This window comes from Drosophila albomicans, chromosome 3 (genome assembly GCF_009650485.2).
Source record: "Drosophila albomicans strain 15112-1751.03 chromosome 3, ASM965048v2, whole genome shotgun sequence".
In the NCBI taxonomy this organism is placed as follows: domain Eukaryota; kingdom Metazoa; phylum Arthropoda; class Insecta; order Diptera; family Drosophilidae; genus Drosophila; species Drosophila albomicans.
Window position 1 is genome coordinate 16729849 of NC_047629.2, and position 17154 is coordinate 16747002.

Sequence of the window (17154 nt, forward strand, 5' to 3'; positions counted from 1 at the left end):
TCAGCTTTATAAGCTCATACGTTATATAATTCAAGTGTGGACAATTAAATAAAATGTGATAATTGTAAATTTTGTAGCATTATGTTATAAAATATTAATTTATGAACTTCACAAGTGTGTGTAAAATATTTTAGAGCGCAGTCTCTTTCTCTTATAGTCTCTGAGCTCTAGGTGTTCGATCAGATGAAGAGACGCAGATACGCAAAATATTCCAGATGGTCAGCCAAAGCTACTAGGAACGTTTTGGCATACAAAAGTAGTTCTTAAATAACTTTAAAAATTTGTATCTGTTTGCAACTGTAGTTATTATTACTTTAGAAAATTCTTTTCTGATCTTTTATAGTTTCTGACAAACTGTCTGACGGACATGGCTATATCGACTCGGCTGTTGATGCTGTTCAAGAATGGTGTCGAAACTGATTTCTGATTGTATGTAACAGCCACAAAGTTATACAATTACACCCTATGGGTAGCGGAAATTCATATATATTATTATATAAATGTGAGAATTTTTTATTAGTCAATGCCATTAAATTTCAATAGGAATTAGAAACATTTGTACATGTTTTTTGTATAAGTTAGTACATTTAAAGGACGGGAACAAATTTGATAAAAAAAACCGTTGTGATTTCATTTTCATTTTAATCACACATATATAATTTTAATTTCACAATACATTTAGAGCGAGTAAAATTAAATTTATTTGGTACTGGATTGTGTAAGAAAAATGCTGTATCTAGATATATTTTTTTTTATTTTTATATTTATTTGTGGTTCCTTTATTTTGAACTTTTTAATTTATTGTTAATGTTTAAATGCCTGAAATTGAATTGAAGGGTTTGAGATTTGTTTGTTGAGATTACTTGGGCTAAGAATAATAAATTCCATTTCAATTTAAGGTTTAAGTAGCTTCCCAGCAAAGAGTACAATACCCTGGTTATTGATGATATAGTAGATAAATGGGTGGTTTGCATAGAATTGTATCTGCTGAGCGGCACGTAAGATCATCGGTATGCAAGCTCTGAAATCGATTTTAATTGCTGTTAAAATAAAAGACGGAAACAAAAAACAAATGGTTATATAAGTATTCAATGTATATTTAAATGGCGCTGGGAAAAGAGTGCAATTAAAAATAAGGAAACAAAACCTTTGGACTTACCGTTGGATACAGAGGCTTGGGCACCCCTCTCATTCACGTCTATAAAAGCCCTGTGAATGAATTTCGAGACTTTTAAGCCATATTGACTTTTGATCATTCTGCTAAAGTCAGCATTATTCGAAAACATGTTTGTCATTCCCAGCTATTTCACATACGGATCAGTTAATCTCATTGTTAGTAGAAGTGCTAATAATTAATATACCTGCTTGAATGATTCTGTCAACTCCACCTTGAATTCGGACTTGAACTTCGGCAGTTTGACAATCACATCTTCAGAGTTGAGTGCTCTCGTGATCTGGGAAAGCGGAGTGCTGCGAAGTTTCCTCTCCAGTTGTGGCAAACCATTATTGCTATTAGGCAACACGATCAGCATGGACAAGTCCGAGTTGTTGTAGGGTAATTCCAATGCAGTGGCATCAATATCACGTAGTTCTGCATATCTCAAACGCTCCCTCAAATTCATCATGGGTACTTTAATGCTTTTGGCATTATTCAAATAGAAAGGTTCTTTTTTGGTCTTCTTTGGGAATTGATGCACCCAGATTCCCTTAAAGTGTACCGCATTGATTAACACCATATGCGTATTATTATCTAATTCACTCGGTGGAACTAGATCTCTTATGAGGTTGTTGGTTCGTTGTTCCACCCAGGAATTAATTTTGCCTGCAGCCCTTATATTTTTGGTAAAGTCTATGGGCTCGGTAGCGGATAGAAACTGTTTGGAGATTATTGAAGTGAACTCATCCCTCAGATGATAGCCATCTTTAATGTAGATCTTGCTGGCAATATGAATATAACTACTTTTGTTGTATGCAGCAAGTACTTTGTGGAAACTGTCGGCAATTTGTGCTTCATTGTTAGAAATCAGTGCAAGACCGCGATCCAATTGGGCAGCTGTTTCGCCTCTGGCCCCCATCCTGGTCATAGCTGCACAGCTTTGGATAGAGAGGGGAGAGAAGATGATGTTCTGATTGGGGTTCTGCGTTACTAGTTTGGTGTACACATTGGTGGTGAATATTGCCAATCGGTGCGAGAATCTAGAGGAGTTATCTTGGACCTGGGCAGTATGGAGAGGGATGTCTGTAAGCAGCAGCAGCAGGAGGATCGAGTATGCCACACTCACTGTGAAGGGGGAAAAGAAATATTCGACTTGACAATGCACAGTGGTTGCGCTCATGGGCCAAAATTCAAAAAATCGCCATTACCAAAAATGTACGACTTTATAAAGATAGTTAATATATAGTTGACACTATATCCGTCAGTCCGCTCTGAGCTACTGATTTAGTTCTTGATAGTCTTAATAGAGATTAAGGCTATGTTCAACTTTGGACCACAAGGTAAATATGTGTATCATTTAGGTAATTTATCGGAGATACTTTAAATTTCACAAATTAATACTCTCTTTTTATTTGCATATCGTATGCTTACCACCGTTGTGCGATAGTCGATTCATTTCACTAAATAAATTGCCTTTATATCAAACAGAATAAACCGTTCAGTTGAATACACAAGTTGTCACTAGTCAGACTACAAAAACTGAAAATTTTAAACTAGTTAATGATTTTCTGCTTACGACTGAAATTACATGGGAATTGGACACGTTCATTTCGAATTTACGGAAAAATTTTCATAAGAAGGTATTGTAAATTCAAAGTGCCGTTACTACTTGGATTTAAGACCAGTTGTGATTTCACTTTTCATTGTAATCAAGCATACTTAATATTATTATACCTGCTATCCATAGCGTACTAGTGTATTATAACTTTGTGCCTACAGGAATTGTATGTGACAGGCAGAAGGGGGCATCTTCAACGCCATAAAGTATATATCCGTCTGTCTGTCTGTCAGTATGGAATTCTAGTTTTCAGAGTATATAAGAGATTGAACTTAAATTTTTATTTCGTCAGCAATTGTTATTTTGGCACGTACCGTCTTTCGATTTTTGCCACGCCCCTTTTCTGAGGCTATAATTGTGAGTTTTGGAACATATAGTAAATTCTGCAAGTATTTATGATTTAGTTGTCAGATAAAAGAATAAGTTGTCCAAAAAATAATATTATATGTCAATAATGGGGCTTAGTTCGTTTGGCTGACAATCTGCTATATTTTGAATTGTATGGTATATTTTGAATGTATGTAGTACCCATCGGAAAGCTTTAGTATTTTTTTATATATTTTAAGAATGTTGTCGCACTGTTTTGCTCTTATTACTTATTACCCATGACTGTAGCTTTCTTACATGATTAATTCAGTATGTAGATTAAGTAAGTTACCTTGATTTAAAGTTTTAAGAGCTAGTGTTTTTAAATAGCTTTGTTACCAATCTCAATTCATATTTGTATCCGAATATGTTCTTAGTCAGGCCGTTGTTATTTGCGATAACTATTTTCTTCTGGCACTATTTTTGAAAGGATGTTGCAAACAAATTATTTCGAGCTTTCTTCCAATTATATAATATACAGCATAAATGAAAAACTCATTTAATAAGAAGTGTATTTCTTTTATTACATTATTATATTTCACTTAAGATATTTCTTTTCTTTTCAAATTAACCCACATGCTTGCCTTGAAAAAGCAGGACATTATTGTGGGACTTTATAAAATAGGCAAACGGATGCCTGGCATAAAAATGTTTGCGACGGAGTCCCATCACTGGCATTATGCGAAAAACTGTGAATAAGTCAATATAATGAGTCAAATTTTACGAATTTATGTTTCTAATTTATTTTATGTTGCTTTTATTAAAAGATAAATACATGCTTGTTTAAATTTATGAAAAAGATTCCCTTTAAATTTAAGGTTTATTTAACTTCCCAGCAAAGAGCACAGAGCTCTGCTTATTGATGATGTAGTAGTTAAATGGATGGTCTGCGTAGAATCGAGTGGGCTCCTGTGGGAACATAGGCATGCTGCACTTTACCATGACCATTGCTGTTAAAATGAGAGACAGAAACGAAACAAACATTGTTAGATTATACCCTTTGAATATGAGTGAGGTAATCTGTGATTGCGAGTGAATAAAATGTCAAGGGAACAACAGACAAAGATATAAAAAACAATCAGAATCTTGGAAAATGTTTATTTAATATTATAATCTTCCACATACTTAAAATATGTTTTTAGTAGATTTTTATTAATGACAAAATATTTAAATATATGCTCTGCTGGTAATGATTGGACTCCTAATCGAGCAAGGACAATTATTTACAAATAATGAAAATAATGTGTGACGAACTTGACGAACAGCAACTGAGAATGAGAGATACTAAAATACTAAAGCATATAAAATACTATATGTTGTATATATTTTTTATGATTACCCTATCAAGGAAAGCAGATAAATATGTTTTGTACCGAAATATGTTGTGGATTCTTTGATATATAACTTATTCGTCTTAATGTAAATGCAATTAATTAAAAATTTTATTATAATTTAGAAGCTGCCAATAAATAATTTTTCTTTAATAAAACTTAAAGCGTTGACTTTAATTTTAGACAAAATTTTGTTTTCTTTAAATTTAAAATTTTCCACATTGCTTGCCAGCAAACAGCACCGCATTATTCTCATTGATAATGTAATAAGAGAATGGATGTTCAACGAAAAACTCGATGGGCTCCGGTTCAAATGAGATGATCATCATTTCACAAGATACAACCATTGCTGTGAAAGTGAGAGACAAAAATAGACACAAGACAAGCACATATGATTAGAAAATGTGGCCAATTGGGTTGACGAAAATGTAAGATAATAAAATAAAATATTTACAATTAAACTCAATTAAAAATATGATGGATAAGCAAAGAACTCGAAATTAAATGTTTGACCCAGTAGAATTAATAGATCAGAAAGGGCTCTTAATAAATTTAAGTTTACGAGGTAAGTCTACATTTTGTGGTAAAGTGGAATAAAACGATAGCTTTATAATTTTTTTATTTAGTGGAATGATAATATGTTAAATTCGATAAACGGTAAATAATAAGCATCTTAGAATTGTTCTATTTTGCCAGCAAAAACATTTAGTGCCTGCTTATTGACAATATAATAAATAAATGGTTGGTTTGCATAGAACAACTTGGGCCTTGCCTCGTGTTGAAGAGATCTTGCACGATTCATGATCATGGCTGTACAAATGGAAATTCTTAATTAATAAATACCTGAATCTAGGTGGAAGTTAAACAGGAAATGATTTATTGAACAATATGAAATAACAATCAAAACTACCACGATGAAATAAGTTCTCAGATATGTAATGCAATTTGTAAGTTCAATTTATTGATCTACATAAGAACTCGCAAATTAAAGTGGGTGTAATAAATAATAATTTTTATTTTCTAGGCGATGACTCAAGTTGCCACAACTGTGCCCAAGAACAAGGGCAGACTTTGCTGATGGACCAGCATATAGATGAATGGATGATCTACATTAAATTCGATGGGTTCCACGAGAGAGATGATGCACGATTTGACGCATACTTCTATGTCTACCAAATGAGAACAGATATGAAGAACATAGTGAACACAGAAAAAAAGACATGCTCAACACCTCAACATACATACATCACAGATATGAAATGGAATATAGAAACAAAATCTTTAAACTTACCGGTGGCTGCAGCTGCTTCAGTGCCCTTCTCATTCACATCGATAAAGGCCTTGTGAATGATTTTCGATACCTTTAACGCCTCAGGACTCTGGAGCATTTTGCTGAAGTCCGCATCATTCGAGAACAAATGCGTCATGCCCAACTATTGATAATTTAAAGGATTGATTAGTTGAGTTCATTATTTGAGTTAATAGTCAGATTACCTGCTTGAAGGTCTCTGTCAACTCTACCTCGAACTCAGACTTGAACTTCGGCAGTTTGACAATCACATCGGTCGAGTAGAGTGCTCCCGTAATCTGGGATAGCGGAGTGCTGCGAAGTTTCTCCTCCAGTTGTGATAGACCAGTTTTGCTATTCGGCAACACGATCAGCATGGACAAGTCCGAGTCTTTGTAGGGCAATTCCAGTGCTGTGGCATCCAGATCACCTAGGTTCGCATATCGGAAGCGTTTCTTCAAGTTCATCATGGGTACTTCAATGCTATCAGCGTCGTTCAAATGGAAAGGTTCATTGTGAGTCATATGTTCTGGGAATTGATGTACCCAATTTCCCTTGAAGTGTATCGCATTGATCAGCACCAACCGCGAGTCTTGACCCAATGCACTTGGTGATATCAGATTTTTGATGAGATTATTGGTGCGCTGCTCCACCCAGGTGTTAATTTTACCTGCAGCCTCAACATTTTTGGAGAAGTCTACGGGTTCGACAGCGGATAGAAACTGTTTTGAGATAAGTGAACTGAAGTCATCTTTGAGTTGGAAACCAGTCATGATATATATCTTGTTGGCAATATGCAGAATACTACTGTTCTCGTAAGTTGCGAGCACATTGTGGAAACTCTCGGCAATCTGTGCTTCATTATTCGAAATCAGTCCAAGGCCGCGATCCAATTCGGCAGCTGTTTCGCCTACGGCTCCTAGGCGGGCCATGGCTGCACAGGTTTGAATTGAGAAGGGTGAGAAGATGATGTTCTGATTGGGTTTCTGCGTGATCAGTTTGTTGTACACATTGATCGAGAATGTGGCCAAGCGGCGCGAGAATTCGGCCACATTGTTGCTATCGGGGCTAGCCATACTGTTTCTGGATTGGTGATGGACGTGGACTTGGGCGTAGTTCAGAGGTGGCTGTAAAATCAGCAACAGCAGTAGCGAGTGTGTCACACAAACTGTGAAGAAGAAAAATAAACCTTTGAGTAAACTATGCGGGGCGTAATGAATGAGTGTACGATTTAATTAATTATTGTAATTCCCATAGGCTGAGTCATCATCTACATAGTTTCTGTTTTTTTACTCACGAATTAATACTGATTTCGTTTGAAGTAGATTTACAATCGGTGGTTTGGTTGTTCTAATGCTTTTTATGTTTTTGTTTTTATTTTTATTTTTATTTATATTTGGTTTGAGATATCTGTTTGTCTTGGCGTCGAGTTGATGACTGAATGCTTGCGGTCTTTTCACAGTCGCTTTTTACTTGCTCACTCACACGCAAACCCACATACTTAAATAGAAGAGCGAATATATTTGTGTACATCCACATAACAATAACGTTGATCTCTTAATTAATTTCACTTCTCTTAAAAGCACAAATTCTCTTTTGTTTCGTTCGCTCTTTTGGTTGAATTCGTTTGCACTCTCACTTGCTGAGTTCTTATCAGTTGTTGTTAAATTGCTTACCACCAATTTGCAAAAGTCGCTCCATTTTACGAAACAATTTGCCTTTTTATCAGAAAGAAGCAATAACTTATTTAACTCAATTCTCCGCTTAGACAAATATACGAGTGGTTTAAACAGAAGCACGAATCAGACTGTCTGAAAACAAATGAATAATCCTCATGTGTCGATGTCGTTGGTCTTATCTATGAATTTCAATGAATATTGTTTTTTTGTGAATTGTATATACGTAAATAAGTAAATATGTATATAAGACAAACTGAGCTGATAATTTTTATAGACATTCGAAAACAAACTCGATTTCATTTTGGTGTAGTTCCCAAATTGTTGATAATGTATTAATATTGTAACACATTGTATTTTATGTGGAGTATCAAAAAGAACTGAATCAATTAATTGTTGAGTTAAACTAACTAATATATAATATTGATGGCCTACATTCGATTTGCACTTAATCGAACTCAGATTAGAGTTTCAATAGCAATGATGCATTTGCAAAACATTTGATATTACTCTTTTTTTTTGTCAGTATTCAATGAGCGTAGAGTATACAGTACAACATAAAATTTCAGCCAGGCGGTCTGCTCTTTACAATCTTTTTGTTTATTATCTTATCTTGCGAAATATTTCTGACAATGCTTCTAGGCTGATTCACCGCGTACTTAGTCAGTTCTATATATTCACTTTAAACGGTTAGTTCTGTTATAGCTTTTGTCCACTGCTGCCAATTAAGTTGCTTAATTCTCTTGTGTTATTCAAAACAAATTTTTGAAATGTACTTCCCCCTTACCTTCTGCTCAGATATGTGCTGTGTAAATATATATTTCAGTTTTAATTGAATGTTGACAGAGCTAGCAATAGGAATTGAGTATCTTATCAGTTGGAGTTTCAAGTGTTGTGAATACCCAAATTAATTAAATGTAAATAATATATATAATGAATTTCAAATAAGTATTTTATTTGGAATTCGTAACAAAAATAGTGCAGAGATGTTAAATCTGTTCCAAACATGTTCCAAATATAGACTAATTAAGACAACATTTTATTTTCAAAAAAAAAAAAATAATAATAATAGATATGATACACCTTTTGTATAGATATGTTTCTTATCGTAAGTGGGGCGAACGTATGATAACTTAAGGTAATCAACAAAGTGAAAAATTCTATGAAAGGAACTTAAATTAAATATAAACAAAGCAGTTCGGTTACGGATATGAAATAAATACTTCATTTTCGACAGTTCTAGTGCTGTGCTGAAACATAATCGAGATGAAGGAAAGCTTTAATGAATTTGCAAATGATGTGTTCGACGCATTGGTAGCTGGCAAAAATGCTGGCGGGAATCTAGACTCTTCCTCGAATGTTATAATCTCACCCCTTTCGATACAATCATCCCTTCTTTATGCGTTAATGGGCGCTGACGGAGATACAGCCGCTGAATTGCGTAATGGACTAAAGCTCGAATCTGACGATCGACAGCAAATCGCCAAGGAATTTCAAGAGTTTTGGAAGAAGAATTGTATTTATGGTGACAAATTGACGTTGCGATCTGTGAATCGTCTTTTTGTAAATCAAACGCAAACATTGAAGACTGACTTCAAAAAACTCGCTGAGGATTATTTCTTATCAGAGCCTGAAACACTGAAGTTTGCCGATGCAGTGCAAGCCACGAAAAGAATTAACGACTTGGTCATGAACGACACTGAGAACAAGATTAACCATCTTCTATCTCCAGAATGTGTGAATGGCGACACAAGTGCTGTGTTAGTGAATGCTCTATACTTTAAGGGTAAGTTTGAGAAGCCATTTACTCCGGAATCAACAATGAGCGATGACTTCTATGTGGACAAGGACAATCGAATTGAGGTGGACATGATGTATCAAGAGGATAAATTCAAATATGCGGATTTGCCTGATCTGGATGCCAGAGCTTGTCAACTGCCCTACGAGGGCTCTAACATATCTTTGCTGATCCTATTGCCCAAACGCACAACTGGTCTACTCGATTTGCAACATAAATTGAAGAGCATCAATTTGTCTGATATTGAACGTCGAATGGCGATAGAAGATGTGGAGATTGCCATGCCCAAGTTTTGTCTAGAGTTTGACTTGGAACTCAAGGAAACTCTAAATGAGGTAAACGTTATTTGAATCACCTGCATTTTAGATGTCGACACATTTATAATACTCTAATTTATTATTCAGCTTGGCATCTCGAGTCTCTTTGAAGATTCAGCTGATCTGAGCCGCCTTTTCACAACGTCAAGCGGACAGAAGATTTCAGCTGCCAAGCATCGTGGCTACATTTCTGTCAACGAGGCGGGTTCTGAGGCTGCTGCAGCAACATGTAAATATAATCTTAAATGTTGACTGACCATTTCCAACAGTAACTTATTATTTTATCAGATATGAAAATTGTACCCATGATGTTGAATATGCAGAAGAAAACCTTCAAGGTCGATCATCCATTCCTTTTCTTCATTCGCAACTCCAATGTCGTCTTTTTTGCCGGTCGCTTTATGGAGCCTCGAAGAAAAACGAATCCAATTGAATACGCACAAAAGCGATCTCTTACTGATTCTATGATACCAGAAACAAGTCTTAATTCTCCTCGAAACTCATCATAAACTAAATTAATATTCATATATTATATTATAATAATATAATAATAATTATAACATTTGTCATTAATGTTGGATCATTAAATAACATATCTTGGGGGCGTTGCCTGATATCTACATCAAAGATTACAAATCTTTATGATTTCAATATCAATTTCTTTGTTTTTTTTTTATTAAGAGTCAAGTGTAACTCGAATCACTTCCTATATACTCCACTATAATCTTTTGTAAAGAAATTCTGACTGAATAAATCTTTAGCTGCTGAATTCAATTCTAATCTGATTATAGCTTTTGGTTTGTAATTATGATTATATACAGTTTATTACTTTTGGTCATTTTGGAAGGGTTTTTTTTTCGTTCTAAAGATAATATTAATTTAATGGTTTTTCGATAAAGCATTATTTAATCTAATCGGCACTCCTATTCATATAATTTTCCATAAGCGTTTGACTAACGTGGGTTGTACCGGAAACTTAAGAATGTTCTGTTCTTTTTGAGGTTTTAAAAATAAGAATTTGGCAATATGCATATCAAAGAAACAACTTGAATTATGTGTTCCATTATTGAACTGACTCTATGCTGTTTTGAAATTTTCCATTTCGATGGGATGAAGTCTATTACCAAGTCATTCAAAAATGTGAAAGCAGCTGGCGCTACGTTGAGTATACGCAATGCCGGCCCTTATCTATTTATAAGTCTGATTTTAAATGCATTCATATTCATTTTGTAAATGAGTTTTTTTTATGCATCCAAAATACGTTCACGGTGGCTTTTTGTTTTTTAAATATTTGTAAATATGTCTCGAGAAATGACATCATCATAATCATCTATGTAGTTTACAGCGCTGAGAGAAAGCAAAGGGAGAGAGAAAAATAAACTGACAACGAGAAGAGAATAAATTATAAAGAGTGCGTTGGAGCGCGAGTAAAAGAGGTGGCTGATTGAATACTCTTTTGTTTTGGTTTCTGTAACAAATGTAGACGTCAGCTCAGAGTGTTTTATTACACAAACTAAGAAATAAATTAAAGCTGACCTTCTGATGTATGCTACTACTATACAACTCTATACTCGTATGCCACCGTTGGCAATACAAAGTTGGCGTCAAAGCTTTGGCGTGGGGTCAAGCGGACTTGGAGGGTGACAATCCCATCATCATTTTGGCAGGCTTCCATTAAGGCCTTCAACGGCTTACGTATGCCTCAAGCTCCAATGCAAAACTGTGAGCCTGGCCGCGGGCAACGACAACGAAAACAGCAATGGTTGGCCAGAGTGTGTGAGAGAGAGAGAGAGAGAGAGAGAGTTCGACACAGTTCGCACAGCTGCTGTCAAAAGCCGATTGGATTTGGGTCGTAGTCGAAATTGAAAAACGCCAAGCGCATTTATGGACGCTGGCTAATACGACTTGGCCCCGCTTTATTAGCCCTTGCTTCTGACCACCGAGAAAGGATACCATAAAAGCCAGAAATAGCCGTGAGCTCGAACTGCAACAAGCAACTTCTGAGTGCTATGCTCGAAAAGTGTTGATGTGCTCTACAGTTCGACTTGACTAAGCAGAACATTGAATATGATTTAATTGATTCTTGCTGTTTGCATAAAACTCAACGCACAAAGTTGGTTGGCAATTTAATTTGCAGTTACTTAAGTGCATTGTGGCACAAACAAAGCCCAAAAAAAGTACAAGAGCTCAAGTGCTTCAGTTTGGCTAAACAGACACAAAGCTAATAAACGTCTGTTGGCTTAGGGCTTTTGTGTGTGGGCTTTTTTGGGTTGTGTTATGGGTTTTGGTTAAACCAAGTGGAAGCATATAAATGCCACAGCTCGGTTTCATGCTGTAAAGCATTCAGTGTCAAGTGCAGCTCGTAAATTGCAACCCAAGACATGAGGCAGGAGCAATGGCAACGGCAACAACTCGATGAGTTTTAGCTGGCCAATGCCAACCTGTTTTGTTGGCCCAGAGACAACTAACGTTGTTGCCATCATTTGCCAATGTCCAGTGAAAGAAGCGATAGTTTGGCAATGCCGTTGCCATATCGTCAGCACCACGGGGACTGTAACCACTCAAACTCAAACTCGGACTCGAACACTGAGTCTACACTCACGTGTCCAGGAAACCGGTTGGCAATAAATCAAAGTTACTGTGGCTATCAATCCACGACAAAGGAACAACAAAATAACTACCAGATACACTAGCGAAATTTGAATGCCAGCGATAAGTGGCATACGGCATAAGACATAGACACACACATGCACACATACACACACATAGTCAGGGACAAAAATCAACAACTGCGTCGGCAATTTGCTGCAATCATCCTTAGCCTCCTCTAAGCTCCTCTTCTGTCTTCCCTTTGGCCATTTCATGTTTCTCTTTTTTTCTGTTTTTTTCCCCAGAGTTTGTGAGTAGGCCAAGGCTTGAGTCCAAAAATGTTTATGATGCTGCCAGTGTGCAAGTTCTTTTCTGTTGCCTACTTTTAGGTGCGAACGCATTAAACAAACGTCTGTAAATTTAATTTGTTAAGTTTCCGGAATTTGACCAGAGCATTCGCATGGCTGTCATTTATGACGCTGCGACATAATTAAAGTTTATTGTTGTCGAACTGACAAAAGCATCAACAGCAGCAACAGCAGCAGAAGTAGAAGCAGTAGGAGGCAGCAGCAACAATAAAATCGGAGTCATCAGCAACAGTCAAGTGAAAACAATTAGTGCGGATTTACGCACGTGTAAAACATTTTAATTAAATCCGTTCGCCTTTTGTTTCATTTTCGTTTTATTTGTCATTTCATGCGATTTTGTTTCACTCTTGCCGAAGGTCTCGACTTGCTGCTTGCTACTTGCCGCTCGCTGTGGCATTCCAAACAACACTAATTGGTGGCAACGCGGCCAAAGGGAATACGCATCGGGTTAGCTTGCGTCAAACTTCTATGCGTTGTCCCGGGCAACGTTTCACGTTTCCGTCAGCAAATTGAAATTGAAATGCCACCACAAACCGCTGCGGCAAACAGCATCGACAGCTTCAATGGAGGCGGAAACGGAAGGAAATGCAATGCCGCCACACGCAACTGCAAATAAGAAATTTCACGGCTCAAGGTAGCGGTAGCAGCCGAGGTAGAACTAGCAGCAACAGTCGCAGCCGTGGAATGCCAACTGCAGGCACTGTACTTTGCATATACACTCACTGACAGTGCCGCAAAAACTTGCCACGCTTCACTGACTATTGCAACAGGCATTGATACAGCTGCCCCTCTTGATTTCCATTTCCCGCTTTTCATCCTATGTCTTCTGCCCAGTGGCACTGTCACTGCCACTGACGACTGACGATTGACGATTGACGACTGATGACTGACTGACGACTCCTTTGAAATATTTACCCAAATTGGCACACCGCTGTTAGTGCAAGCTGTCAGTTTGGAGTTGCGATTGTTAGACGGCCGTGTGAGCAACCGAAAGTTCGCATAACTTTAAATAAGTTATTAATTTAACTTTGACTTTGGCTATATTTATCAAAAGAACTTTGTTGATGTTGATAAACTACAAATTGAAAGCTAACCGAACAGCAATTTATTTTAATAATATTGAAAAGTAAAAGAGTGATAGAAAATAGCAAAGGAATTATTATTTACGTAATGTTGGTTATATAAAGAAGCTTTGACTATTTAATATATGGATAATTGATACTAAGCGTTAAAGTATAGTTCGATTAACTTAAATAATACTGCTTCCTTCATTATGATTGACGACTGTTGGTGCTTCTGACAACTGATCTTCGTCCCTATCGACTTGCGAATGCCAGACGATATTGATGGGTCTATCGAATAGCCTCAATCTTTGTTAAATTTATATAATAATTCCATACTGTAATTTTATATATTTCTTTAATAAATTGATTTAAACACCAATTACAAAAATTAAATTTAGTGGCAGCAATATTAATTTTTTATTTGATTACGAAGTAATATTTAAAAAATTAGTAACAAATATAAATAATTCAATGATTAACTAAATAGAAATACTCGATAATTTCATTTATAATTTAATTTGGGAGTAAGGTTAAAAATTTATAATAAATATAAAAATTGCAATGCACAGTTATATTTATTAAAATGAATTCCTTCACTTCTAGATGAATTCATTTTTTATTAAATTAATTCTGCATTTAACATTGAATTTAAGACAATGTTTATTTATAAAACGATATGTATTAATTATGGATATAATGTATCTACATATAACTTAGTCAGGATACAGAAAATTCTGCTGCAAGATAAGAATTAAATTTCATTTCACTTCGACGCCTCTTTTATGGAAATGAATCCTTTTTTCTCTTCAATGATATTTTCAACTATGAATGTCATTTTTATCTCACAGAGTTGAAATTATTCTTGTATTTGAAACGCGTCAGTGGTATTCTGTATTTTTTTGGGGTAAAATATCTTTAGATTTCTAGGCAGCATAGTTCACATGACAGTTACAGTTGCAATGTAACCAATGCACAACGAAGCAGACTAGACAGCAACAATATCAGCACCAACAACAGCAACAGCAACAACAGCGATAAAAACTACAACGGCATGGAGAAATGGAGAAGCAGCAGTTTCCTTCGGCTTTCAGGTGCACATGACAACTTTGGTAATTAAGGAATTATGTCATGCGCACATTTGCGCTTACTTTGTGAGTGTGCCGACTACATCTATGTCTATGTATTTGTGTAGTTGTGTATGTGTGTGTGTGTGTGTGTGTGTAGGTGAGTGGGAAGCATATTTTTGATAGCTTCTGGTAACCATGGAGTTGCTTTGTGTAGATGTGATTATTTTTTTTTTTTTTTTTGAGTGCATATTGCAATTGGCATTTAATTTAAAAAGTTACCTTCCAGCATTTTGCATTTCGCAGTGACATTTGTCGCATTTCTTCCCCTCTCTCTTTGTGTGTGATATCCACTCGAAGAACTAACCGACCCGAGCAGAGAGAGAACTTTATGTGACCATGAAATAAAAACAGTTACGTATTCCACAGGCTTATTTCATGAATTGGACATTCCGGTGCGTTCCTTGTGCGTTTCATGGTTAAATGTCAGACACAGTTCAAAGGATGCGAGCCAACAAAAAATAAAAGGGGCCAAAGGAAGCAAATTGAAATAAATATTGAGGTGGAGAATGCCCAAAAACTTGTATGCTCTTGGACACACACACACACACACACACACACACACACACACACACACACACACACACACACACACACACACACACACACACACACACACACACACACACACACACACACACACACACACACACACACACACACACACACACACACACACACATATTGTAGTTACCACAGGAATGATAATAAAATACGTGTTGTTGCCATTGACTCTCAATGTCAGGCCAAAGAATCATTAAAAACAAAACGACAAAGCAACGAAAAGCAAAACAAATAAAAGTAGTTAATGCGGGCAGTAAGTGACCAGAAGATGCCCTGTAAATAAATCAAGTTAATATTCTGAAAAGTAACGTTTTATATAGTATATATAAAAATTGAGATAATGTCAATGAAAGCAGCTTCCGTACATTATTAAATCCCATTTTTGCCATGTAAACTGAGGGTATAGTGAACAAAAAAAAATGTGAGCAGGTTTGTTCCCCTTTTACGGAGAAAACAAGTTAACACTTTTGCAGAGACAGCTGCCAACACATACATTCTGCTATCGTACGTATCTGGTCGAGTCAGGTTAATGAAAAACTTGGACATGTGAGTAGAAAGTTGTTGCCATCAATGGAAGCTGGAGTTCAATGCCTGTCAACACACGGTCACTTCGGATCGCACCCGGTTGTCCTTTTTTTTTGGCTTTGGAATGCAAAGTGCAAAATGTTGTCAAACACTTTAAATTTCAACCCAATGAATATTGAATAAATACTCACAAGTTATTCACCGTTCACTGCATTGCTGGCAGCCAGATGCTCTTCTCAATGTGCTAAACAAACAATAATAATAATACTACGAGAGCGAATATAATAATAAATCACTCAGTCCATCATAGACACTTTCCGGATTGTTTGTTTTCTTCTTCTGGTCTTGTTGTTTGCGCTCTTGTTGGTTAATTAACATTTCATCTGTCAATATTGACAAGAGCCACAAAATTGAAATAAATTTCACTCACCTGCCTGTAACTCTCAGACTCTGAGAGTCGACTTCAATGACAGGTGCTTATCAGAGCCCAACATGTTGACCATGGCATGCTGAATGGCCATTTGTAGTGCGTAAGCGTAGCTAATTGTAAGCCTATCGGTTGCCGTTGGCATTCGATTGTGGTTAATCTGACTATGTAGACCTCCTACATACTTTTGTCTCCTATCCTGCCCTCTAGCTGGCCAGCCAAACAGCATACCTGAGCTGGGCAATGGTTGCTAGGCTACATCAAGGACATTTGCAGGAGGCCACTTTAAGCCTGGCAACGTCAGGCTTTAATTGCTTTTCAACATGTTCTGATTTAAGCTTACGGCTAGTTCAATTTATTCATGAAAATGTTTCAAATTGCGTATTTTTTCTTCTATTAATTGAAAATTAATTTCAACTTGACTGCGCTGCAGAGGCTGACTGCTAAAATAATATAAAATATGCCAAAAATATAATTCTATGATGATTTGAATTTAAATAAATCTGAATTGATATAAGCAGTGAAACATGGATGGTATTTTAAGTTTATGCATGATATTTTTTATTAATTTGAAATGTCAATAAAATTATTTTATGTATTTATGTTTAGCATAAAATAAATTTTAGTTTGCCCACAACATTTCTCATGATTCAATTAATAACATTTTGCAAATAAATATTTGTAAAAAAAACTTATTTATTTTCATCAGTGGGCATAAGAAGTCTAATGATATTTGAATTAATTTTCATGTGGTATCAAATTATATTTTATAAACATTCGCAGAATTGCATTACAAATTTGATATTTTCACCAATATTTGCAGTTATTATTTCTCATAAATAAATTGATTAGATTATGCATATTAAAAATATGTATGTGGAAAAATCTTGTTGATGTTTACGGTTTTTTTATGCATATAATATTTTGTTTAATCGTCAACGAA

The 17154-nt window shown here is 35.8% G+C and overlaps 3 protein-coding genes and 2 long non-coding RNA genes across 12 annotated transcripts; 2 read left to right on the plus strand and 3 right to left on the minus strand.

Annotated features, from left to right (window-relative positions):
• The first annotated feature begins 162 nt into the window (after window positions 1-162).
• Window positions 163-553, plus strand: LOC127565476 (uncharacterized). The gene is made up of 2 exons (XR_007954782.1): window positions 163-256; window positions 344-553. It is a non-coding gene; the product is annotated as an uncharacterized LOC127565476 (long non-coding RNA).
• Window positions 554-756: 203 nt separating this feature from the next.
• Window positions 757-2697, minus strand: LOC117571552 (antichymotrypsin-2-like). Its single transcript, XM_034253755.2, has 4 exons — window positions 2588-2697; window positions 1362-2281; window positions 1160-1301; window positions 757-1040 (listed from the first exon to the last, which is right to left on the minus strand). The coding sequence occupies exons 1-4, from the start codon at window positions 2610-2612 to the stop codon at window positions 895-897; spliced, it is 1233 nt and encodes a 410-aa protein (XP_034109646.1). The 5' UTR covers window positions 2613-2697; the 3' UTR covers window positions 757-894.
• Window positions 2698-3692: 995 nt separating this feature from the next.
• LOC117570093 (alaserpin-like) lies at window positions 3693-7572 on the minus strand. 6 transcript variants are annotated; one of them, XM_034251544.2, is made up of 4 exons: window positions 7436-7572; window positions 5966-6927; window positions 5763-5904; window positions 3693-3829 (listed from the first exon to the last, which is right to left on the minus strand). In XM_034251544.2, exons 1-4 carry the CDS (start codon window positions 7458-7460, stop codon window positions 3708-3710), a joined length of 1251 nt encoding a protein of 416 aa, XP_034107435.1. In that variant the 5' UTR covers window positions 7461-7572; the 3' UTR covers window positions 3693-3707. The 6 variants fall into 6 exon arrangements, with proteins under 6 accessions (XP_034107435.1, XP_034107432.1, XP_034107431.1 ...); XM_034251541.2 differs by lacking the exon at window positions 3693-3829 and adding an exon at window positions 3868-4090 and having other exon boundaries at window positions 7436-7571; XM_034251540.2 differs by lacking the exon at window positions 3693-3829 and adding an exon at window positions 4443-4820.
• A 533-nt stretch (window positions 7573-8105) lies between these two features.
• On the plus strand, window positions 8106-10184 carry LOC117568295 (serine protease inhibitor 42Dd-like). Of its 2 annotated transcripts, none has more exons than XM_052004114.1 (4): window positions 8106-8124; window positions 8673-9568; window positions 9638-9779; window positions 9839-10184. In XM_052004114.1, the coding sequence occupies exons 2-4, from the start codon at window positions 8702-8704 to the stop codon at window positions 10057-10059; spliced, it is 1230 nt and encodes a 409-aa protein (XP_051860074.1). In that variant the 5' UTR covers window positions 8106-8124; window positions 8673-8701; the 3' UTR covers window positions 10060-10184. The 2 variants fall into 2 exon arrangements, with proteins under 2 accessions (XP_051860074.1, XP_034104707.1); XM_034248816.2 differs by lacking the exon at window positions 8106-8124 and adding an exon at window positions 8384-8573.
• Window positions 10185-15562: 5378 nt separating this feature from the next.
• On the minus strand, window positions 15563-16686 carry LOC127565474 (uncharacterized). Of its 2 annotated transcripts, XR_007954779.1 has the most exons (4): window positions 16555-16686; window positions 16215-16502; window positions 15976-16143; window positions 15563-15901 (listed from the first exon to the last, which is right to left on the minus strand). It is a non-coding gene; the product is annotated as an uncharacterized LOC127565474 (long non-coding RNA). The 2 variants fall into 2 exon arrangements; XR_007954778.1 differs by having other exon boundaries at window positions 16215-16685.
• Window positions 16687-17154: the final 468 nt, after the last annotated feature.